The sequence below is a fragment of the Vanessa atalanta genome, chromosome 22, assembly GCF_905147765.1.
Source record: "Vanessa atalanta chromosome 22, ilVanAtal1.2, whole genome shotgun sequence".
Classification (NCBI taxonomy): Eukaryota; Metazoa; Arthropoda; class Insecta; order Lepidoptera; family Nymphalidae; genus Vanessa; species Vanessa atalanta.
The window spans coordinates 1287402-1305343 of NC_061892.1; the positions used below are offsets into that span (position 1 = coordinate 1287402).

Here is a 17942-nt window from a genome sequence, read left to right on the forward strand (position 1 = left end):
ACACAGTTCCTCACATTACATAGAGTTGTATGTGAGACTCCCTTGAATTCAGTGTTCCAGAATACTCACTAAAAATCTGTAGTACTTGATGACCCGGCGAGTAACTATTAGAGTTATTATATCTGTACAGATCAGTTAGTTCTTTATCCCAGAACTGCAGGTACAAAAAGAAGCGTGAGAGCACTTTAAAAATTATTTGAAAATATACAGAGGCATTGCAACGAGATTATATCTATGACATTTTATACAGACACTCACAGGTAACTCATTTAATGTATGTGCACGTACACAATATGTTAAATCTATTTATTCCTTGAAACAATTTAGGTTGAAAGAAAATTGTGAACAAAAGCAGCGAAAAGGATTCCTTCCCTTCCCTTTTATTTTATCTTTAGCTTTTATGTTTTTTTCTTTTTTTATTACATTTTTCTTTTCGTAGGCTTTGTCGTTTGAAAATAAATATCAAAATTAATTCAATTCAAGTAGGCTCATACAAATATTTGGTTTCACAGATATTAAATAAAAATAATTATCATCGGTTAGATATGAAGGTTCGAAGAACCACCGAAAAGTTCGATAGATATCAGATTAGTTGATTGACGGATGATGATCATATGTCATCTGGTGTATTATTGTTTATTTTTTCTTTACATTAACAACAGTGTAACTACAGGCACATAACATCTTAGTTTCCAAGATCAGTCGCACATTGGCGATGTAAGGTATGGTTAATATTTCTTACAGCGCCATTGCTCATGGGTGGTGGTGACCACTTACCACCAGATGGCCTATATGCTTCTCCGCCAACCTATGACATGAAATAGAATAAGTTACTGTCACGGCTGATGTTCACTAAGCAACTGTACTGATAGCATACCGATCACTCGCCGCCCAAACTCTGCTCAGCGTCATCAGATGACACTTGTGTTTCGCTTCCGGTGATATTATATAGAGAACGTCATACAACTTCCACATTGACGACAGTTGATGAAATAAGTCTAATTACATTACTTGTTGAATAAGTCGTATGATATTAAATTCCGTCGACTGTGACACGGTTAATACTAGTACGTTAGTCGTCAGCGTAAGTTCTCTTACGTTTAATTTCTATTGTTTTATTTCAACTAAGAGATATTTGTAAAACGAATGAAATTAATGTCGTAATTAGTTGTGTTCCTGTTTGAAAGGTGGGTGAGCCAATGTAACCACAGGCACAAGGGCAATGTAAGGAAAACTTAATTTCACCATTGTCTATGGGCAGTGGTGACCAATTACCATCAGGTGGTCTATTTGCTCGTCAGCCAACCAATATCATAAAATATAAAATCTTTGCGATATGAATTTAAATCCTCAACCATCATTGGATACGATGGCACCCTTATAATTATACCTCATTTTACGAATGAACAATCACGAACCCTGATAATAATCCTATAAGCCTATCCGGTGAATTTAGAAACATTAAAACGAACGCAGAAAAGTTTTCAAATTGAACCCAACCTGATAAAGACGACGAAAGATTCGTAACAACTCAATTTAGAAGAAATAATAATACCATTAAAGTAAGAAAATTAGACTTTAAAGTTACATTAAACGGATTAAAGTTTAGGTGTTATTTTAAATATAATATTATTTGATCATAAAAATTGCTTATGTCAGGTAGGTAGGTAATAAAATTGGAAAAAAATATTGTCGGTATCTTATATCACTAATGCGCCACCAATTTTGGGAAATTAATTCTTCTTCGTGGTGGTTTAAAATGGCTTTCACCAATTAAATCAGAATACAACCAATGATTGCTGTTTGGTACTGTAAATGGTAAGTGCCGACATGGCCCAGTGGTTAGAATGCATGCATCTTAACCGATGATTTCAGGTTCAAACCCAGGCAGGCACCACTGAATTTTTATGTGCTTAATTTGTGCTTATAATTCATCTCGTGCTTGGCGGTGAAGGAAAACATCGTGAGGAAACTTACATGTGACTGATTCCAACGGAATTCCGCCACATGTGTATTCCACCAACCCGCATTGGAGTAGCGTGGTGGATATGCTCAAACCTTCTCCTCAAAGGGAGAGGAGGCCTTAGCGCAGCAGTGGGCTGTTTATGTATGTATGTATGTTGTAAATGGAATACCTGTATATTAAATTACATTTGGGAATGCGTATTTTAAGTTACTAGTCACTAATATTTGCAAAAGCGATTACCGTGAAGTTTGTAACAAATAAGCAAGTCATCCTTTAAATCGGAATACAATAATACCAAGTCTTGCTGTTTGGTAGTAGAATATATCGAGTGGGTGGGATGAGTTAAACCTGTCTAGATAGGTAGTACCTACCCAGGCAGGCGTGACGAATTCCAACCACCACGTTAATCATGAAAATCTAAGTTAGTACTGAAGTTGAAAAAATAAACATTGTCAGGGATACAAAACGGATCAAACTCAAACTCAGACTCAAATTCCTTTATTCAACATAGAAGCATTACACTTACTTATTGATAGTCAAATTAAACACTACCAACGGTTCAGAAAAGGAAATACCGTGACCTGAGAAGAACCGGCGAAAGAAAAATGTAAGGTGTAAGATACCTTAAATCTGTAATGATTCCTATTTCCATTACATGCAGATGAGAACTAGTACACAATGTTGGGAATTCCTAATAAAAAAATTCCCAAAACTTAATAAATAACAAATAAAGCGTCAAGATTATATTACTTATGATTAAATAAACAAATTAACACAGTGTTTGTCCCTAAGAATAATATTCCATTACTTATTTAAAAGGAATGCTTATGAAAAACAACCATCAAATTATCTAAGGTTACCTCGTAACGACTGGATATTACGCTGTCATAATATTTCGAACTCTATACCCCCGTGGTAGAGTTCTTTATCGAATGAAAATTTCTGAGGATGTAAGTTAATGAATTCTCTCATTTCACACCTCGGAAATTCCATCCTTTTCTCATATTACATTTGGAATAATTTTCTGTTTTTGTCAACTTAGAAATGGTGTGAGTGTTTAGTGAAAAATATCACTTAAGAAGTATTCTATTATCTGAAATAATGTTATAAGTGAGAACGTGAATTGTTTAATTGTTTATTCAACTGATCATATTGAAATTGTTCAAACAGGTTTTCAAGGTACAGAGTCATAATACCAAGTATATGATCATACGCGGGCGAATACTAAAACGTGGCATTGACTGCTTTACCTGATAGCCTTTTATCTTATATAATACTGGAGAAGACTAATTGACTATCGACACTTGAAACCATTAAGAAAGCAGTCTCGTGGGACTGGTGGGATTGGTACGAAGCTGCTTTCACTATATATCGTATCGATTCAATAGCAGGCACAATGAAATAAATTAATAACGATTGAGAACAATTAGGACCGGAAGACGCAGCGTGGGTAGGCCTCCCACAGGGTAGTCCTTGTACCTGGTGAAGGTCATGGGAAACCGCTGGTTGCGGGCTGCACAAGACCGGTCGTTGTGGCGATCTTTGGGGGAGGCCTATGTCCAGCAGTGGACGTCCTTCGGCTGAGAGAGAGAGAGAGAAAGAACAATTAAATGACAAGACATAAAATTGTTGCAAAAAATAAGTTTAAATAATATTATGTAATACAATATATAATAGAAAGAGATGGAGATATAGAGAAAGAGAGGAAAAGATTGACTGGAGAGGGCACAACGCTTTTTTATTACATGACGAATTTTCGAACTTCGTTCCAATAAATGCCGAGAAAAATGTTTTTCTATACGCGTGTTTGATTTATTTATGATGACTTAACACATTACGTTAGAATATTTTAGGAAGAATTTCTATTTCTTTATTACTTTATAATAATTGAAGGTTATAAGGCAACAAAAGATTATATGAAGAACAAATATTTATTTAAACATTATAATATCTGTAGTAATCGTAATATAGTATTGATTAATATTTAGATTTGTAAAAAAATAAAAAAAATGGGTAGATGTTACCTCAAAATCGGGCTCTTACTTTAGAAGACACTTTCTTCTTGGGAGCGCTTCCTTGGTCTTCACACACTTGAACACAGCCAAGGGATACGTGATGTTATTTTTAGGATAGGAGAAGGATAATAGTTCGTTACGCGGTGCACTCACGCTGCACACGTTACCGCGGCCCCCACGAGAAGGGAAGTACGTTATACGTCAAAATCATACCACGGACAAAATTATTGACGTTTCAATATATGCATAAAACCTAAATAAGCTACCACATTAATACTAATTACCTTTATACTAATTTTGTATCTTGATAATTGCATATAACAATCAATAACAAATATACTAAAGTATTTACAAATTATATCATACCTTAAATGTTAACACCTTTCTGCTCCAGGAAAAGTGTCCTATAAGGAGCTTCCATCACTTATATAAGCCTCTACAATACACATGATTTACAATAATTATCAGAAGAGTCAATCTACCCTCTTATTGAATTTCAATGTTATCAATACAATTCAAAAATAATCTAAATCGAATTGTTATTATTACAGAATTGATTCAAACATACAACAATTATTTTATAATTTTTTACTTAATCTGTTACGCGCAGTGCTCTCTGCTCGGGCTCACTTTGTCTCCAGTCTTAAAAGGTTAAAAATGATTTAGAGTGATACGCTGTGTCCTTCCAATGTTTTTTATTATATTTATATAAAGTAACATGTCCTGACTGACTGATTCATAATCGACAAGCGTAAACTATTAAAGTTAGGGCTATTATATTTGGTAAGTAGGATCGTTGTATTGAATAGACACCCACTAAGGAAGGAATTTTGGAAATTATACTCCTGAGGGATTAAAATGGGGTTGAAAGTTGGAATGAAAGTTCGTCATTTTTTAAATAAGAAATTTATTTTCGAGATGCTGATTAAAAATGTGTAGACACGTATTTAAGTGTTTTTGGATACTCTACCCCCAAGGGGATGAAATAGGGATTGAAAATTTGTATGGCAGTTCGTCATTTTTAAAGTTAGAAGTATGAAACTCTATTTTTGGGATACTGAATAAAAAATAAATACACATGTATTTAAGCGTTTCTGGATATTCTGCTCCTAAGGGGGTGAAATACACACCAATGTGGCGACAAAGAGGTCTTAAATTAACGTAAAATTTTAAGTTCATCTGTGAATATATTCAATTTCCACGCGAACAAAGCCGTGGGCAACAGGTAGTATTTATTAAAGTTAATATCGCTTGTCACTTTTTGACATTTCGTTATCGTACTTTGCATTGAGTTTTAACTTGTTATATTATAACATGTCAACAGATTGGTTACTTGTTACTTTTGTATTATTTTTCTTAACGAATGCTTTCAATAAAAGTAACAATTGAACTTAAAATTTTACTGTATATTTTATTATTTTTCCTATAGTTTTTTTATTTATCCTTCAACCTGAAACACAACATTAATTGGTATTTTTGTTTGGCGATAGAATTTGTGATAAATATCTACCCAACTTTAGTCGTGGGATTAAGAAAATTTGTATCTCTAATACAATCAAAGTGATAATTATTATATCTATTATTAGAAGAATTAAAATCTTTTTATAAAAATAATTAAATCGGTAAAATAATGCAGCTTAAAAAAAACATACAAGGAACAGATACAAACTAATTACTCCTGTTATTCGACTGCATAGAGTCAGTAATTCTTTTGAGGGGCAATGTATACGGTTGTACAACAGGATCTAGGAAAGCGTTTAAAGTGCCTTTGTCAAAAAACCCACGTGGCTCCTTTCGCCGGTTCTTCTAAGGTCAGGTATTTTCTTTCCCGAACCTATGCTACCATTTTTCATTTGAAATTCAAAAAGTAACTTTAAATTTTCTTGAATAAATAAAGGATTTTGCTTTGATTTGATTTGATTAGTTTCCCCGTATTTTTTTCAAATGACTAATTATACCTTAAAGAACCCACCAATATGTATTTGAGCAGCGTGGTCGAATAAGATCCAATCCTTCTTCGCGAAGGAAGAGGCGTACTTAGCTTAACAGTAGACTAACTACGACTTATATCAATAGGATAAACCTTCAATCATCCAAGATTCCAGCTTATAAAATAATATATATGGGATAGACTAATACTTCTTTAAAAGCTGTTTGAAAAAAAAAAAACGCTTTGTTTTTGATTATTAAATAAAAATATGATAAAACATAAATCGGTTCAACCATATTCGAGAAATATAATCCTTTATGTGAATGAGTTCCTACATAAGCGAGCGGGATTGCCTCGTTGAATCATCGATTGGCCAAACTTTTGCTAATTTTGCTGTTGTTTAGCCGTAATCGTCTCTTGATAAAGATAGCTCCTTATTTACGATACAATATTTTCTCAACAATTGCTATTATTTTGGGGGTAATTTTCGTATAAGCGCTACGCAGTCAAGGGTCATTATAATAATTAATGATATACTTAATTAAACTTTAATATGAAACCAAGGGCTCGCCTTGTATATTATAAAATGCTTATTTTGTATGTAACCTAAAAGGGTACTAAGGGTTTGAGCAATAATTTTATCATGTACGAGAAATATTTATTATAATAATCATTATATATGTGAATATTGTTCGATATCGAAGGTTCAAAATAATATCAAATGTTATATTTGTGTAAGGCTATGTATTCACGCGTGACGAAGGCCACAATATGGTACTTATTGTCTTAAGTTTCGACAATAGAAGAACACCGTCAGAATATTCAGAGCACGGTGAAGGTGTGGCTTTAATTTCCGCTTTGAGTACATCCTCACATCACATCTTATATTTAGGTAAAATAAATATACATATTTAAGCTACGATACCTCATGGTAAGAACATATCTAAACTGAAAATAGGGTTTCAAATATTGGCAAGCATTACTGACTTTTCATGTACGTAATAATTAGTTCGTATTATGCTCAGCGGTAATGAAAACATCGTGATATAACAGGCTTGTGTCAGATAAAAATATGCCACATGTGTCCTATCATCCACTAAAGTATTATAAAGGAGCTAGATCAAAAAAGCTCGTAACTTTCGCCGTGGAAACTGAAAGGAGGTTTAGTTAGCTACATAACTAATAACGTAAGAGGCCATCATTCAAAAAAAACATCAAAATCAAAATATACTTTATTCAAGTAGGCTATTACAAGCAAACTTTTGAATCGTCATTTAACAAACTATATTAAGTAAAGCCAACACCGGTTCAGAATGTAGATTCTACCGAGAAGAACCGGCAAGAAACTCGGTAGTTACTCTTTTTCAATATTTAAAATACAAAGTTATGTTAGATACAATTATATATATATGTTATAGAACCTGCCTGGATGTCAACAAGCATTAACTCCACGCTTTTTTATCATCTATATAATCTTGTATCGAATAATATGCCTTCTTTACCAATGTATTTTTTACAAATGATTTGAATTTATGAAACGGCAAACGGCAAACAGAGCCGAGAGGGCCCAGTGGTTAGAACGCGAGCATCTTAACCGATGATTTCGGGTTCAAACCCAGACAGGCACCACTGAATTTTCATGTGCTTAATTTATGTTTATAATTCATCTCGTGCTCGGCGGTAATGGAAAACATCGTGAGGAAACCTGCATGTGTCTAATTTCAAGGAAAATCTGCCACATGTGTATTCCACCAAACCGCATTGGCGTAGCACGGTGGAATAAGCTCCAAACCTTCTCCTCAAGGAAGAAGAGGCCTTAGCCCAGCAGTGAGAAATTTCCAGGCTGCTAATGTAATGTAAAAACGGCAAACGGCATAGTGACATTGACTGGATCCGTGACTTTACTTTACTTTAATATAGTTCTTAAGCTATATTCGAATCCAAGGAAGCACTTCAAGGTTAACGACTATAAGCCTAGTGAAAGGTATTCTTATATCATGTTTTAATTATTGTTTCTCGCTTTAGGTATCCTGGATAAGAAGAAAAGACTATCATCTCTTGACAGTCGGACTGACAACATACAGTTCGGATCAGAGGTTTCAGGCGATACATCTTCAACATTCTGAAGTGAGTTTTTTTTTTTCTATTTCCATATTTTTTATAACAAGCTGAAATTACTAAACAACACGCATTGTAGCAGCGTGATGGAATATGCTCCAATCTTTCTCCTCAAAGTGAGAGGAAGCTTTAGCCCAGCAATGGGAAATTTACAGGCTGCTAATGTAAGCTGAAATTATTATATGTCATTATATTTTGTATTTAACGAAAATAACTATGCAAAGTTTACTTGATTGAATTAAAAAAAAAAAAAAAAACTTTTTTTTCTCAGATATTATTATTAAATCTATTGAAGAAGAGGTGAAGATAAACAAACGTTACATTTAAATATTGATTAAATATATAAATCTTAGGTTAGTAAGTTAGTCACATATAAATTATTCGTTAAATACTCCAAAGTTTACCAACAAACAGTTCTTGGTAAATACCTTTATTTATAATACAACAACTACCTAACTACTTATAAACACTTAAATTTTACTTCTAAAGTAACGATAGCATTGGTCGACATTCAGAACGCCATTTTTAGGAATCATTAATGAATGCCATTCATAAAGTAATTTCTCCTGTAGTTGCGGAAGGCTCAACATAACCTTTGACTTGCCGTACGATTACAAGTACTTGTACTCTATTAAAGTCTTGCGATTTGGGTAAGTTTAAGTTTTCTCGTCAACTTGAGTTGAAATGGTCTTAGAATATCACGACCACGTCCGCCCTTAATCACTTTTAATAAAATGTTTTAATTACTTTTAATACACAGAAAAATATTAACTAAATATCTTGTAGTTTTAATTTTAATATAGGATTTTTAATGAATCGACGCAAGATTGAAGATTTAAAAATTGCATAGGTACTTATATGACATCAGGTGTTCATACGTTGACCACTTTGGAACTCAAGAATCATTCATTGAAAAATATCGCATTTATCAAACATAGAGTTACATTTTATACGAATCAGTTTTACTTACTTACTACATTTTTTTTTTACATTAACAGCCCGTAAATTTCTCACTGCCGGGCTAAGGCCTCCTCTCCCTTTGAGGAGATGATTTTGGAGCATATTCCATCACGCTGCTCCAATGCGGGTTTGTGCAATACACATGTGGCAGAATTTCGTTGGAATTAGACAAATGCAGGTTTCCTCGCGATGTTTTCCTTTACCGCCGAGCACGAGATGAATTATAAACACAAATTAAGCACATGAAAATTCAGTAGTGCTTGTCTGGGCTTGAACCCGAAATCATCGGTTAAGATGCATGCGTTCTAGCCACTGGGCCATCTCGGCTCACTACAATATTGAAATAAGAAAAAATCTTATACTATAACCTCAGATTGAGCAAGAGATCCATTGACCAGACAGCCACGACGTTTCAACGACGGACCTCGCTTTAAATTTTCAGAAAATATATTTAAGCGTTTTTAAGTGTAACGTAAGTCCGTATACATTCAAAACAAAAACCTAGACAATATTACAGAAATAAAAATACATATTCTTAAAAAAGCACTTAAGATAGTACTTAAACTTAGTATATTTTTTTGAATATTTAATACGCAGTACTCTACTTTGTGTAAAAGGTTCTGAAACTAAAAAAAGTTTTTTAAAAACTTTTATAAGAATTAGATCTATACAAATTAGTTTAGATCATTACAATATTTTATTATATAAGTTATTTCTTTCGTATATAAAGACGAAAGGTAAAAAAAGTCTGTAACAAATAAGGTTTCCTAAATAAATAAAATAATTTCAGAGTTTTCTTAATTTTATTTTTTAATATTTTTCTCACACACACGCTGTACATTTACGGATAAATGGGGCCATAGTAAGTGGTCACTTTCGACCGTTGATATTCATCTTTCAATCTTTCTTTAGTATTGCTGTTTGGTGGTAGAACAACTGATGACTGAAAGCCCGTCTGGGTGGGTGGTACCTACTCATCAGACGCTCTACCGCCAATCAACAGTACTTAGTATTGTTGTGTTCCGGTTTTAAGGGTTAGTGAGCTAGTGTAACCAAAAGTTGGTTGCGCATTGGCCATGTAAGAAATAATTAATATTTCTTACAGCACCGTTGTCTATGTGGTGGTGATCACTTAACATAACACTTAACAGCATTTTGGTTTGGAAAAAATGACTAAAATTAGCATGACAAGTATACTTTACTAAGTATTTTATTTCAGGACTGGACATTGAAAGTCCGCTTCGTGCAGAAACGAGACGCTGGCATTTACGAATGCCAAGTATCATCGCATCCGCCGACGAGTATATTCTTGCAACTTGATGTTGTAGGTACGTAATCAATTTACTCTTACTTTACTTACAGTAACATCGCATTAACGTTCAACTGCTGGGTAAAGGGCCCAACGTGGTTTGGTGGATAAACGTGGCAGATGTAGATTATGTAGAAAACTCTGCGTCTCGGCTTCGCACGGGTAGAATAATGGACTACTTAAATAGTTTATATTGTGATAAATATAACTCGCCGAAAGCGTCCGTAAAGCGAAATCGATAGTAGTATATACTTCCTATATGTTTTCGTAAACTATTCATCTGATTATGATGTAACATTCGTTAAGTGTTTTGCATAAATTAAGACCCTGAAAAATAGAGTAATAATTTTTATGAAATATGTTTGTCTTTAAATATAAACAGTCCACATAACGTAGAACAACTAAAGAGTTCATTAAACCCTGATGGGATCACACAAAGTTAAATCAAAAATATCAACAAAAAAAAATTACAATCTGGTCAAAAGAAAATTCACGAAAAGACACTCAAAGAATCTCGAAGTAGCATACACAAAGAATACTCCACATACCTGAAATTCTCCACTATCACAATGTTCCTTTTGAAATAGTTATTTTAATAATATATACATATATTTGAATTGTTCTCGAAACAAAGAAACAACTGAGATAAATTGAAACTAAGCAACCTAGTTCTAAACAAAAGGCCAGCGTCGTAAAATGGTTGGACCTGAATATTTTCTAACAGTAAAGTTGATAAATCTAGAATTCCCTTATACTATTTACGTCTGATAAACGTCTCATATTTATTATTCTTGATTATTATTGGACTATCTGGTTGGTCTTTGTGTTTCCGTGTGAGAGGAAATACAGACATTAAAGTCAAAACATTTTAGGTCCCAAGGTTTTTTGCGCATTGGTGATGTGAGGAATACTTAATGTTGTGTGGTAACTATCACTCACCATTAGGCCTATTGCCTGACAACCCACCTCCCTTATGAAAACTACAATATAAGACTTATCTTTTATAGATTAGTTGCAGTAAACTGTATATTTTTTGTGTTCATTGATCAAGATTGTCACATTAGCTTCTCCCCACGACGGCACTCCTGTTAAACGTTCCCGCTCCGCCCAATATATCTAGCGTGATATTTTATTATACAGTCTAACCTTTTTTTACTAAAGAGACTACGACCTCGGTGATCTCGTTAAATTAAAAAGCCACCCCTTAAGGGGATAAGAGTGAAAATTAGGCTATAGTACTCATACTACTACGATTTTTTTTCATAATAATTATTCGCAGAAAATATTAATCTAACATAAAAAATCCGCATGTACAATTAAAGTATAAACTTAAAAATAATAAATATATTTTTTTAAATACTTTAGTATCATAGCAGTATTCCTGCGCGATATTTTAGGACTTGGTCTTCACGCCTTTGCATTAAAAAGTAAGCTATGTCCTTCCTTGAGGCTCAAGCTTGTTTCATACCAAATTTTAACAAATTCTGTTCAATGGTTTGGCCGTGTAAGAGTAACAAGCAGACAGACAGATAGATTCCCATTTATAATACTAGTACAGAATAAGGAAACATCACAGCAAATATGAAATCCAACAACGTCTATCGTCAAGATTTAAATGATATAAACTTTTTAATAAAAGCCCTTTAGACAAAAGTCTGGCCACTAACATTTATAAATAGAAGTTTAACTCGAGACAAATAATAATTTAAATAAAAAAAAAAAAACAAACTTATTTCGAAACAAGGAAGTAAAAGTTTAACTTGTTCGCATTGTCCGAGGTTTTCTAACGCAAAAAGATAAAAGCTTCAAGTCAAATTTCTATGATAAATTTTCTGGCAGAAAATCATATCACTGATAAATTGTAATGTGTCTTGTAGCCTTGACTTATGGGAGGATGGGTAGAATTTGTAGGTGGAAGGTATTTTAATGAGAAATTTTGGACACTGTTATTACGCAATCAAGTATCAGTAGTCAGTTATAAGCCTAGTACTAAATGAACTTTAGGTAAACATCATTGAGGATCACTTCCCAGATATGAGACTGTCTTCTGAAAAATCTACAAGATGACCCAGATAACAGATACTTTTTAGTAGATAAGCTTCAGTCCAATCTGTTCATGAAAATACATAAAATCAATCTTCCCGCTCACAAAAAGATCTCTTTCTAACGTGGAAATCGAAAGTGACATTTATTGTTGTTTGGCTAACACATTTACGATTGAATGGATAGATTGCCACTGGGCACGGAGTACGTGTTCAGTGAGTTTCAAGTCATTGCTGGCTTGAGACTTTTTGTGTGAGTGTCATTAATGAAATAAGTATAGGAGTTACAGTCTGTCATCTGAATTTTAAATAATAATAAATAAATATTGACAACATCATAAACATTGCTGATCCCAATTTAAATAGCCAAAGTACTTGTGTTATAGAAATCAGAAGTAACGACGGTACCACAAGCACCCAGACCCAAGATAGAAAACGAATGAACTTTTTCTACATCTACTCGGCCAGGAATCGAACCCGGGACTTTGGAGTGGTGTACCAATGAAAACCGGTGTACACACTACTCGACCTCGGGTCGTCAAATTTTAATTGCCTTATATCATAACGAGCCGAGCGAGAAGGATCATATATTCCGGAAATAATCCAGCCCACGCCAATCAATGATAATCCCTAACCGATAGCAGTTCAAGAGACAGACAAGTTGCAAATACCGCAAGAGTGATACGCATTAAAGTAACTTCTGCCAATCTTAATTCCATCGAGTCAGCGAGGGATACAGAAAAGAGATTTGATCTTTCTTAAAAAAATTAGCAAAGAAGATTTAGATCAAGAGATAAATGATATTTTTGTATGCCACTAACGACCCGCCCCCGCTTCGCACGGGTGCAATGCTGATGCTAAATATACCACAGAATGTCTTACAACGTTCACAGTTTTTCAGTAATAAGACAATACAAACCGCTATGTCCCTGCGTTTTAAATCTGTAATATCTTCGAAAATATTCATTTAAATGAAATTGCGTAAAGGGCCATATTGATCTATATTAAATGCACAATGTATTTAAGGTACGTAATTGGATAAGGATTAATACTGTATTGCTTAAAATCGCATCGAAAATAAGCCATTATTTCTCTTAAAAAGTAAAGGATAAAAAATATTTATTGTAGATTTTTCCTAAGAAATAGACAGACTCTTTGAAGACCTTTTTAAGGTGTACAATACATTATAAAATTATTTTGATCTGTCTCGTAGGGTTCAGCCAGTATTTGCAATGTAAGCGCAAAAAAATGTGTTCATTTACGACATCACTTTAGAAACCTCTAAAATTATCAGTATTTCTCTACTATATTGTGCATGTATTATAAATACAAACCTTTCTCTTGAATCAATCTATCTATTAAAAAAAACTACATCAAAATCCGTTGTGTAATTTTAAGATCTAAGCATACATAGGGACAGACAGCGGTAAGCGACTTTGTTTTAGTAATGATGATGCTAATAACCTTAAAAAGGGAGGACATGTATTATAAACTATATGTTTTATATATTACAAATTTATTCATTTCTAGGAACTGTTATTTCGACTTAAGATCTATTTAAATTTTTCACATAAATATTTATATAAACATTATACATACATCAAGTACAATATGTTAGTTTAATAAAATGTTGGTTTAAAATAAATAGTATGAAGCCCTTCGCTACTAAAGAGTCTAGACTCTTTGTCTAGTAAGTAGTTCAGTGGAGTAGCGAGACTTGTTCCTAATATTCCTTTTCAGAAAATAAAAAAGGTATAAAGTATATTTGTTATTTTATAAATAAGAACTTATTTCATCGCGACGAAATTGAAATTTGAAGGTCTATTCAACACTTCAAAGTATGTTTTGTTGACACTATATTTTGTGATGTTTTTATTTTTCTACAGTGGTTCGTGTATAAAAAAGGAACGCGTAAATTATGAAACGAAACTCCTTCAGAAAATTAATTGTCTTACATTTTGATTATAAGACAAAATTTAGATGGATCGCTTGAGACGTGATACTGCAGCAAAAAACAAAAACGAAAAGTTCCCAATAGAGCGATAAGAGATGTATTTAAAATTGTTAATATTATTTATATTAGTGACGTAAGTCATACTGGGAGTTTGTATTCGCTTTTGTCGCTTCACTATAATGTTCTGCGCGCTCCATTGAATGTCTTTTGTTTTATAATTTGAGGTCTTATAGTTTAGTTAGTCGAGTTGCATCCTATTTTCTAGCTTATTTATATTTTATGTTTTCAAATTGAAATCGAATCATTTTAACATGACGATTATACAAAATTTTACGGTTGCACCATAATTTTATTAATTTTGTGTACTTTAACACTTTACAGGTCCTTCAAAAATGCTTTTATTATTATAATATATAAGGACGATCTTTATAATTAACGAGTAATTCAATGGAAGGGGTCACGTTTAATTGGTCATGCAGTAAAATTAATTTAGAATTTCACAACGAACATGGAATTTTTACATATGAAATACCTGAGCGGCTCGAGTGATATTTTCATTACCCTTTCATTTGAAATGTAGGTTATATGGGTTTGCTTTTGTTTAGAGGCGGTAAAATGGTATCTTTATATTTATTAAAAAAGTAACATGTCTGCGTGGTGAATGCTTGAGTGGTCTAGTTAGATTTTAGTAGTTTTTCACCGTACGCTTTCAAGTTTCGAATTTAATTTTTTATCTCATTTAATTCGCCCTGGTTGAGATGTTTTTATATCTCTCAATATATTAGTCTTATTTATAAAATTGTTGACTGCTTCTCTGTGCTAGTAGCTAGATATAAGGCTGCAGATCCTGAAGTCCCAGATTCTTTTAAGCCGAAATTTATTGGGTTTTTCTATTAAAATCGTCTTGTCTAGTCTTGCAAATGGAACTGTCGTGAATACGTGAGATCGTTGCTACGCTTCAAATGTTTCTGGTCGTTATGAATTTGCCGTCCCGTCGGTTATAAGAGTAAAGGAATACCTAGTGAATTCACTTGTGCATATGTCTATAATGTGTCTTGGCTGATTGACTGATCTCCCTAAGATTGTCCGCCGTAGCCAAAATTGGTCAGGATAGTAGTAGATTTAGTAGTTTTTTTAGAGGATTAGTAGTAGATTTTTATCAATATCAGTGGAAACTTGATTGTTTTATGTGTTATTTTATTGTTTTTTTCATATTACTGTTCTATTGATCCTGAACCCTGTAGTTCAAATCTCTGACTTGGACTTGTTTCGGAGCATCCGACTATTCCGGGATGGGGCTTTTTTAACGTGAAGACGGCCAGTACATTCAGGGAGAACGGCCAGTATAGTTAGGGAGAATGAAGAGCCCTAGGCACCCTCACCATGTCGACTCGCAAGATGCCTCTTCACGCCCTTTTTGAAGGAATCCAGGTCAGGGTGTTATGTGAACGAGGATATGAGGCAGCACGTTGTCTAACTAAATCTGATGCTCACAATGATGGTGATGATGCTCGTCGTCTTTGAACTCCTCCTCTTCAACGTTGGAGGGAACGGAATCGCCATGTCGGCACCTAAATGCAGGAGTAAAAAACTTAAAAAAACCCTAAATCCAGGCTAATTCGAGTTATGTTTTGAAAACGAAATATTAAGGATCGTTTTGTTTAAGTAAAGAAGTTGGTATTTATTATCATTTTGTGTCTCATGTGGACGTTAGTACCGATCTCATCAGTCGCGTCGGGCTATGAGAGCGCTCTACAGTGCGCAACAACAAATGCGCTCTCACAGTATTTAAATGCATAAATGTGTTTGTACATTTAAATATTATCTCTTTTAGTTAGCTAGCATCCATTTTTTTTCTATGGCTCATCTGATGGAAAGTAATTACAACAGACCATGGGACTTCTGTAACACCGGAGTGCTTGCAAGTGTGTTGACGGCTTAAAAAAAATAAGTAGTAGTAAGTAGGCCCTTGTTTTTGAAGGGTAAGAAGGGTTTCAGTTCTGAAAAACCACCGGCTAAATCTAGTTATAGCGGTTGTGCGAGACAGAAAATGTCTTAAAAATGGCGCCGTAGTAGATTTCCAGACATCATGTGGTGGTATATTCCGTTTTTAATAAAGTTGAGGTTCTTCTAATAATGTCAATATTGTGTACAATGGCAGCCTGTAAAATTACCACTCCTGGGCAAAGGCTACTTTTCCTGTTAGAAGCACGAGACGAATTGTGAACACAAATTAACAAGAAAATTCGAAAGAGTTTGCTGCGTTTGAACTCGTCATTTTCAATTGACATTTACGTATCCTAATTACTGTACTATCTTGTCGTATTCTTAATGTACTTATTCTCATTTCCAAGTTAGCGTAAAACTTATGATACGCGTCGGTACGACGATATCTCAAGTAGTCTGGATCAAATCTGTGACATATATATTGTTAGTGTATTTAAATGTCGACTGTCTCGGTGGTATAGTATCTAGTTTATGAAGCTACTGATGACGAGGTTCTGGTTTTGAACCTTGGGTGAGTTTTGTTTTCAAATTTCTCCGCAACTGCCGTCTTTTATTCTAAATTCAAATACGTTTTCATTGGAAAGATATTTTGATGAATCTCATAAGTATACAAAACCATATCAAAAGAAAATAAAACACGAGTAACTTTAAGTTACTACAACACACACACATCACACACATATGCAACACTTGAAGCGCTCGATTTCTGTTCTCAGTATTCACCTAGCATAAGATTATCCATGTCACCCAGTCACATATTATTACCCTATTTTCTCTCTCCTCTACCCTCTTGCAATGCAGTAATAAGTAACAGCTCATAAAGGAACTACTTGCGAAATGGTTTTCCCTCTATTAGGGGAAGATACAAAGCTCAGAGTAATTCTACACTCCTGTTTGTGGTAATTAAAAGATACACACGTATATGTCTGGGAATTGCTTTTGTGACACAGGTTTTCCTTAACTATACGGTTAGTAAGACTGCTATAAGATTCTGAAACAACTTTATTAATTATTATTTGATGTTTGGTTTTCTTTTTTATATTTATATTTATGTGTTTTTAAAATGATATAAAACAGTTTTACTAATTGATCGATGACGTTTGATGCTAGGTAAGTAGATGTAGATAGTGGTGGAAGGGCTGTCTAGATACCACTCACTCATCATATATTTTACTGCCAAGCAACAATACTTAGTTTAGTTGTGTTCTAGTTTGAAAGGCGAATGAGCCAGTAAACCTACAGGCACAAAGGACACAACATCTCAAATCACAAGATTGATTACTAGCTAAAATAATACTATTGATTGCGCTCCAATACAAAACCGTTACAGTGAAACAAAATAACAGATACTGCAAAGACGAACTAATCGCTTAGGAGCGATCTCTTTCGCGTAACGAATACTATTCCACTGATAATATACTAGTAGTCAATGTTTGAGGGATTTAACTCACATTACTTATGAATATTTCAATTGAGGACAACTTGACAAAATTTTAAAATCGAATAAAGAACTAGAGACGCGCCCCGGCTTTGCGTGATTATAATTCATTAATGTAGAATATGATATGATGTAATAAACACAATTTAGACCTAATAGCACTCAGAAATAAATTTTTTTTTAAATTGGAACCATTAACTCCC

The 17942-nt window shown here is 33.7% G+C and overlaps 1 protein-coding gene across 1 annotated transcript in view; it reads left to right on the forward strand.

Annotated features, from left to right (window-relative positions):
• Positions 1-17942, forward strand: part of LOC125072765 — a 72967-nt gene that overhangs the window by 27397 nt on the left and 27628 nt on the right. The window contains exons 3-4 of the mRNA XM_047683450.1: positions 7937-8038; positions 10209-10317. Of these exons, the coding sequence (XP_047539406.1) occupies positions 7937-8038; positions 10209-10317 (211 nt within the window). The remainder of the gene's footprint in view (positions 1-7936; positions 8039-10208; positions 10318-17942) is intronic.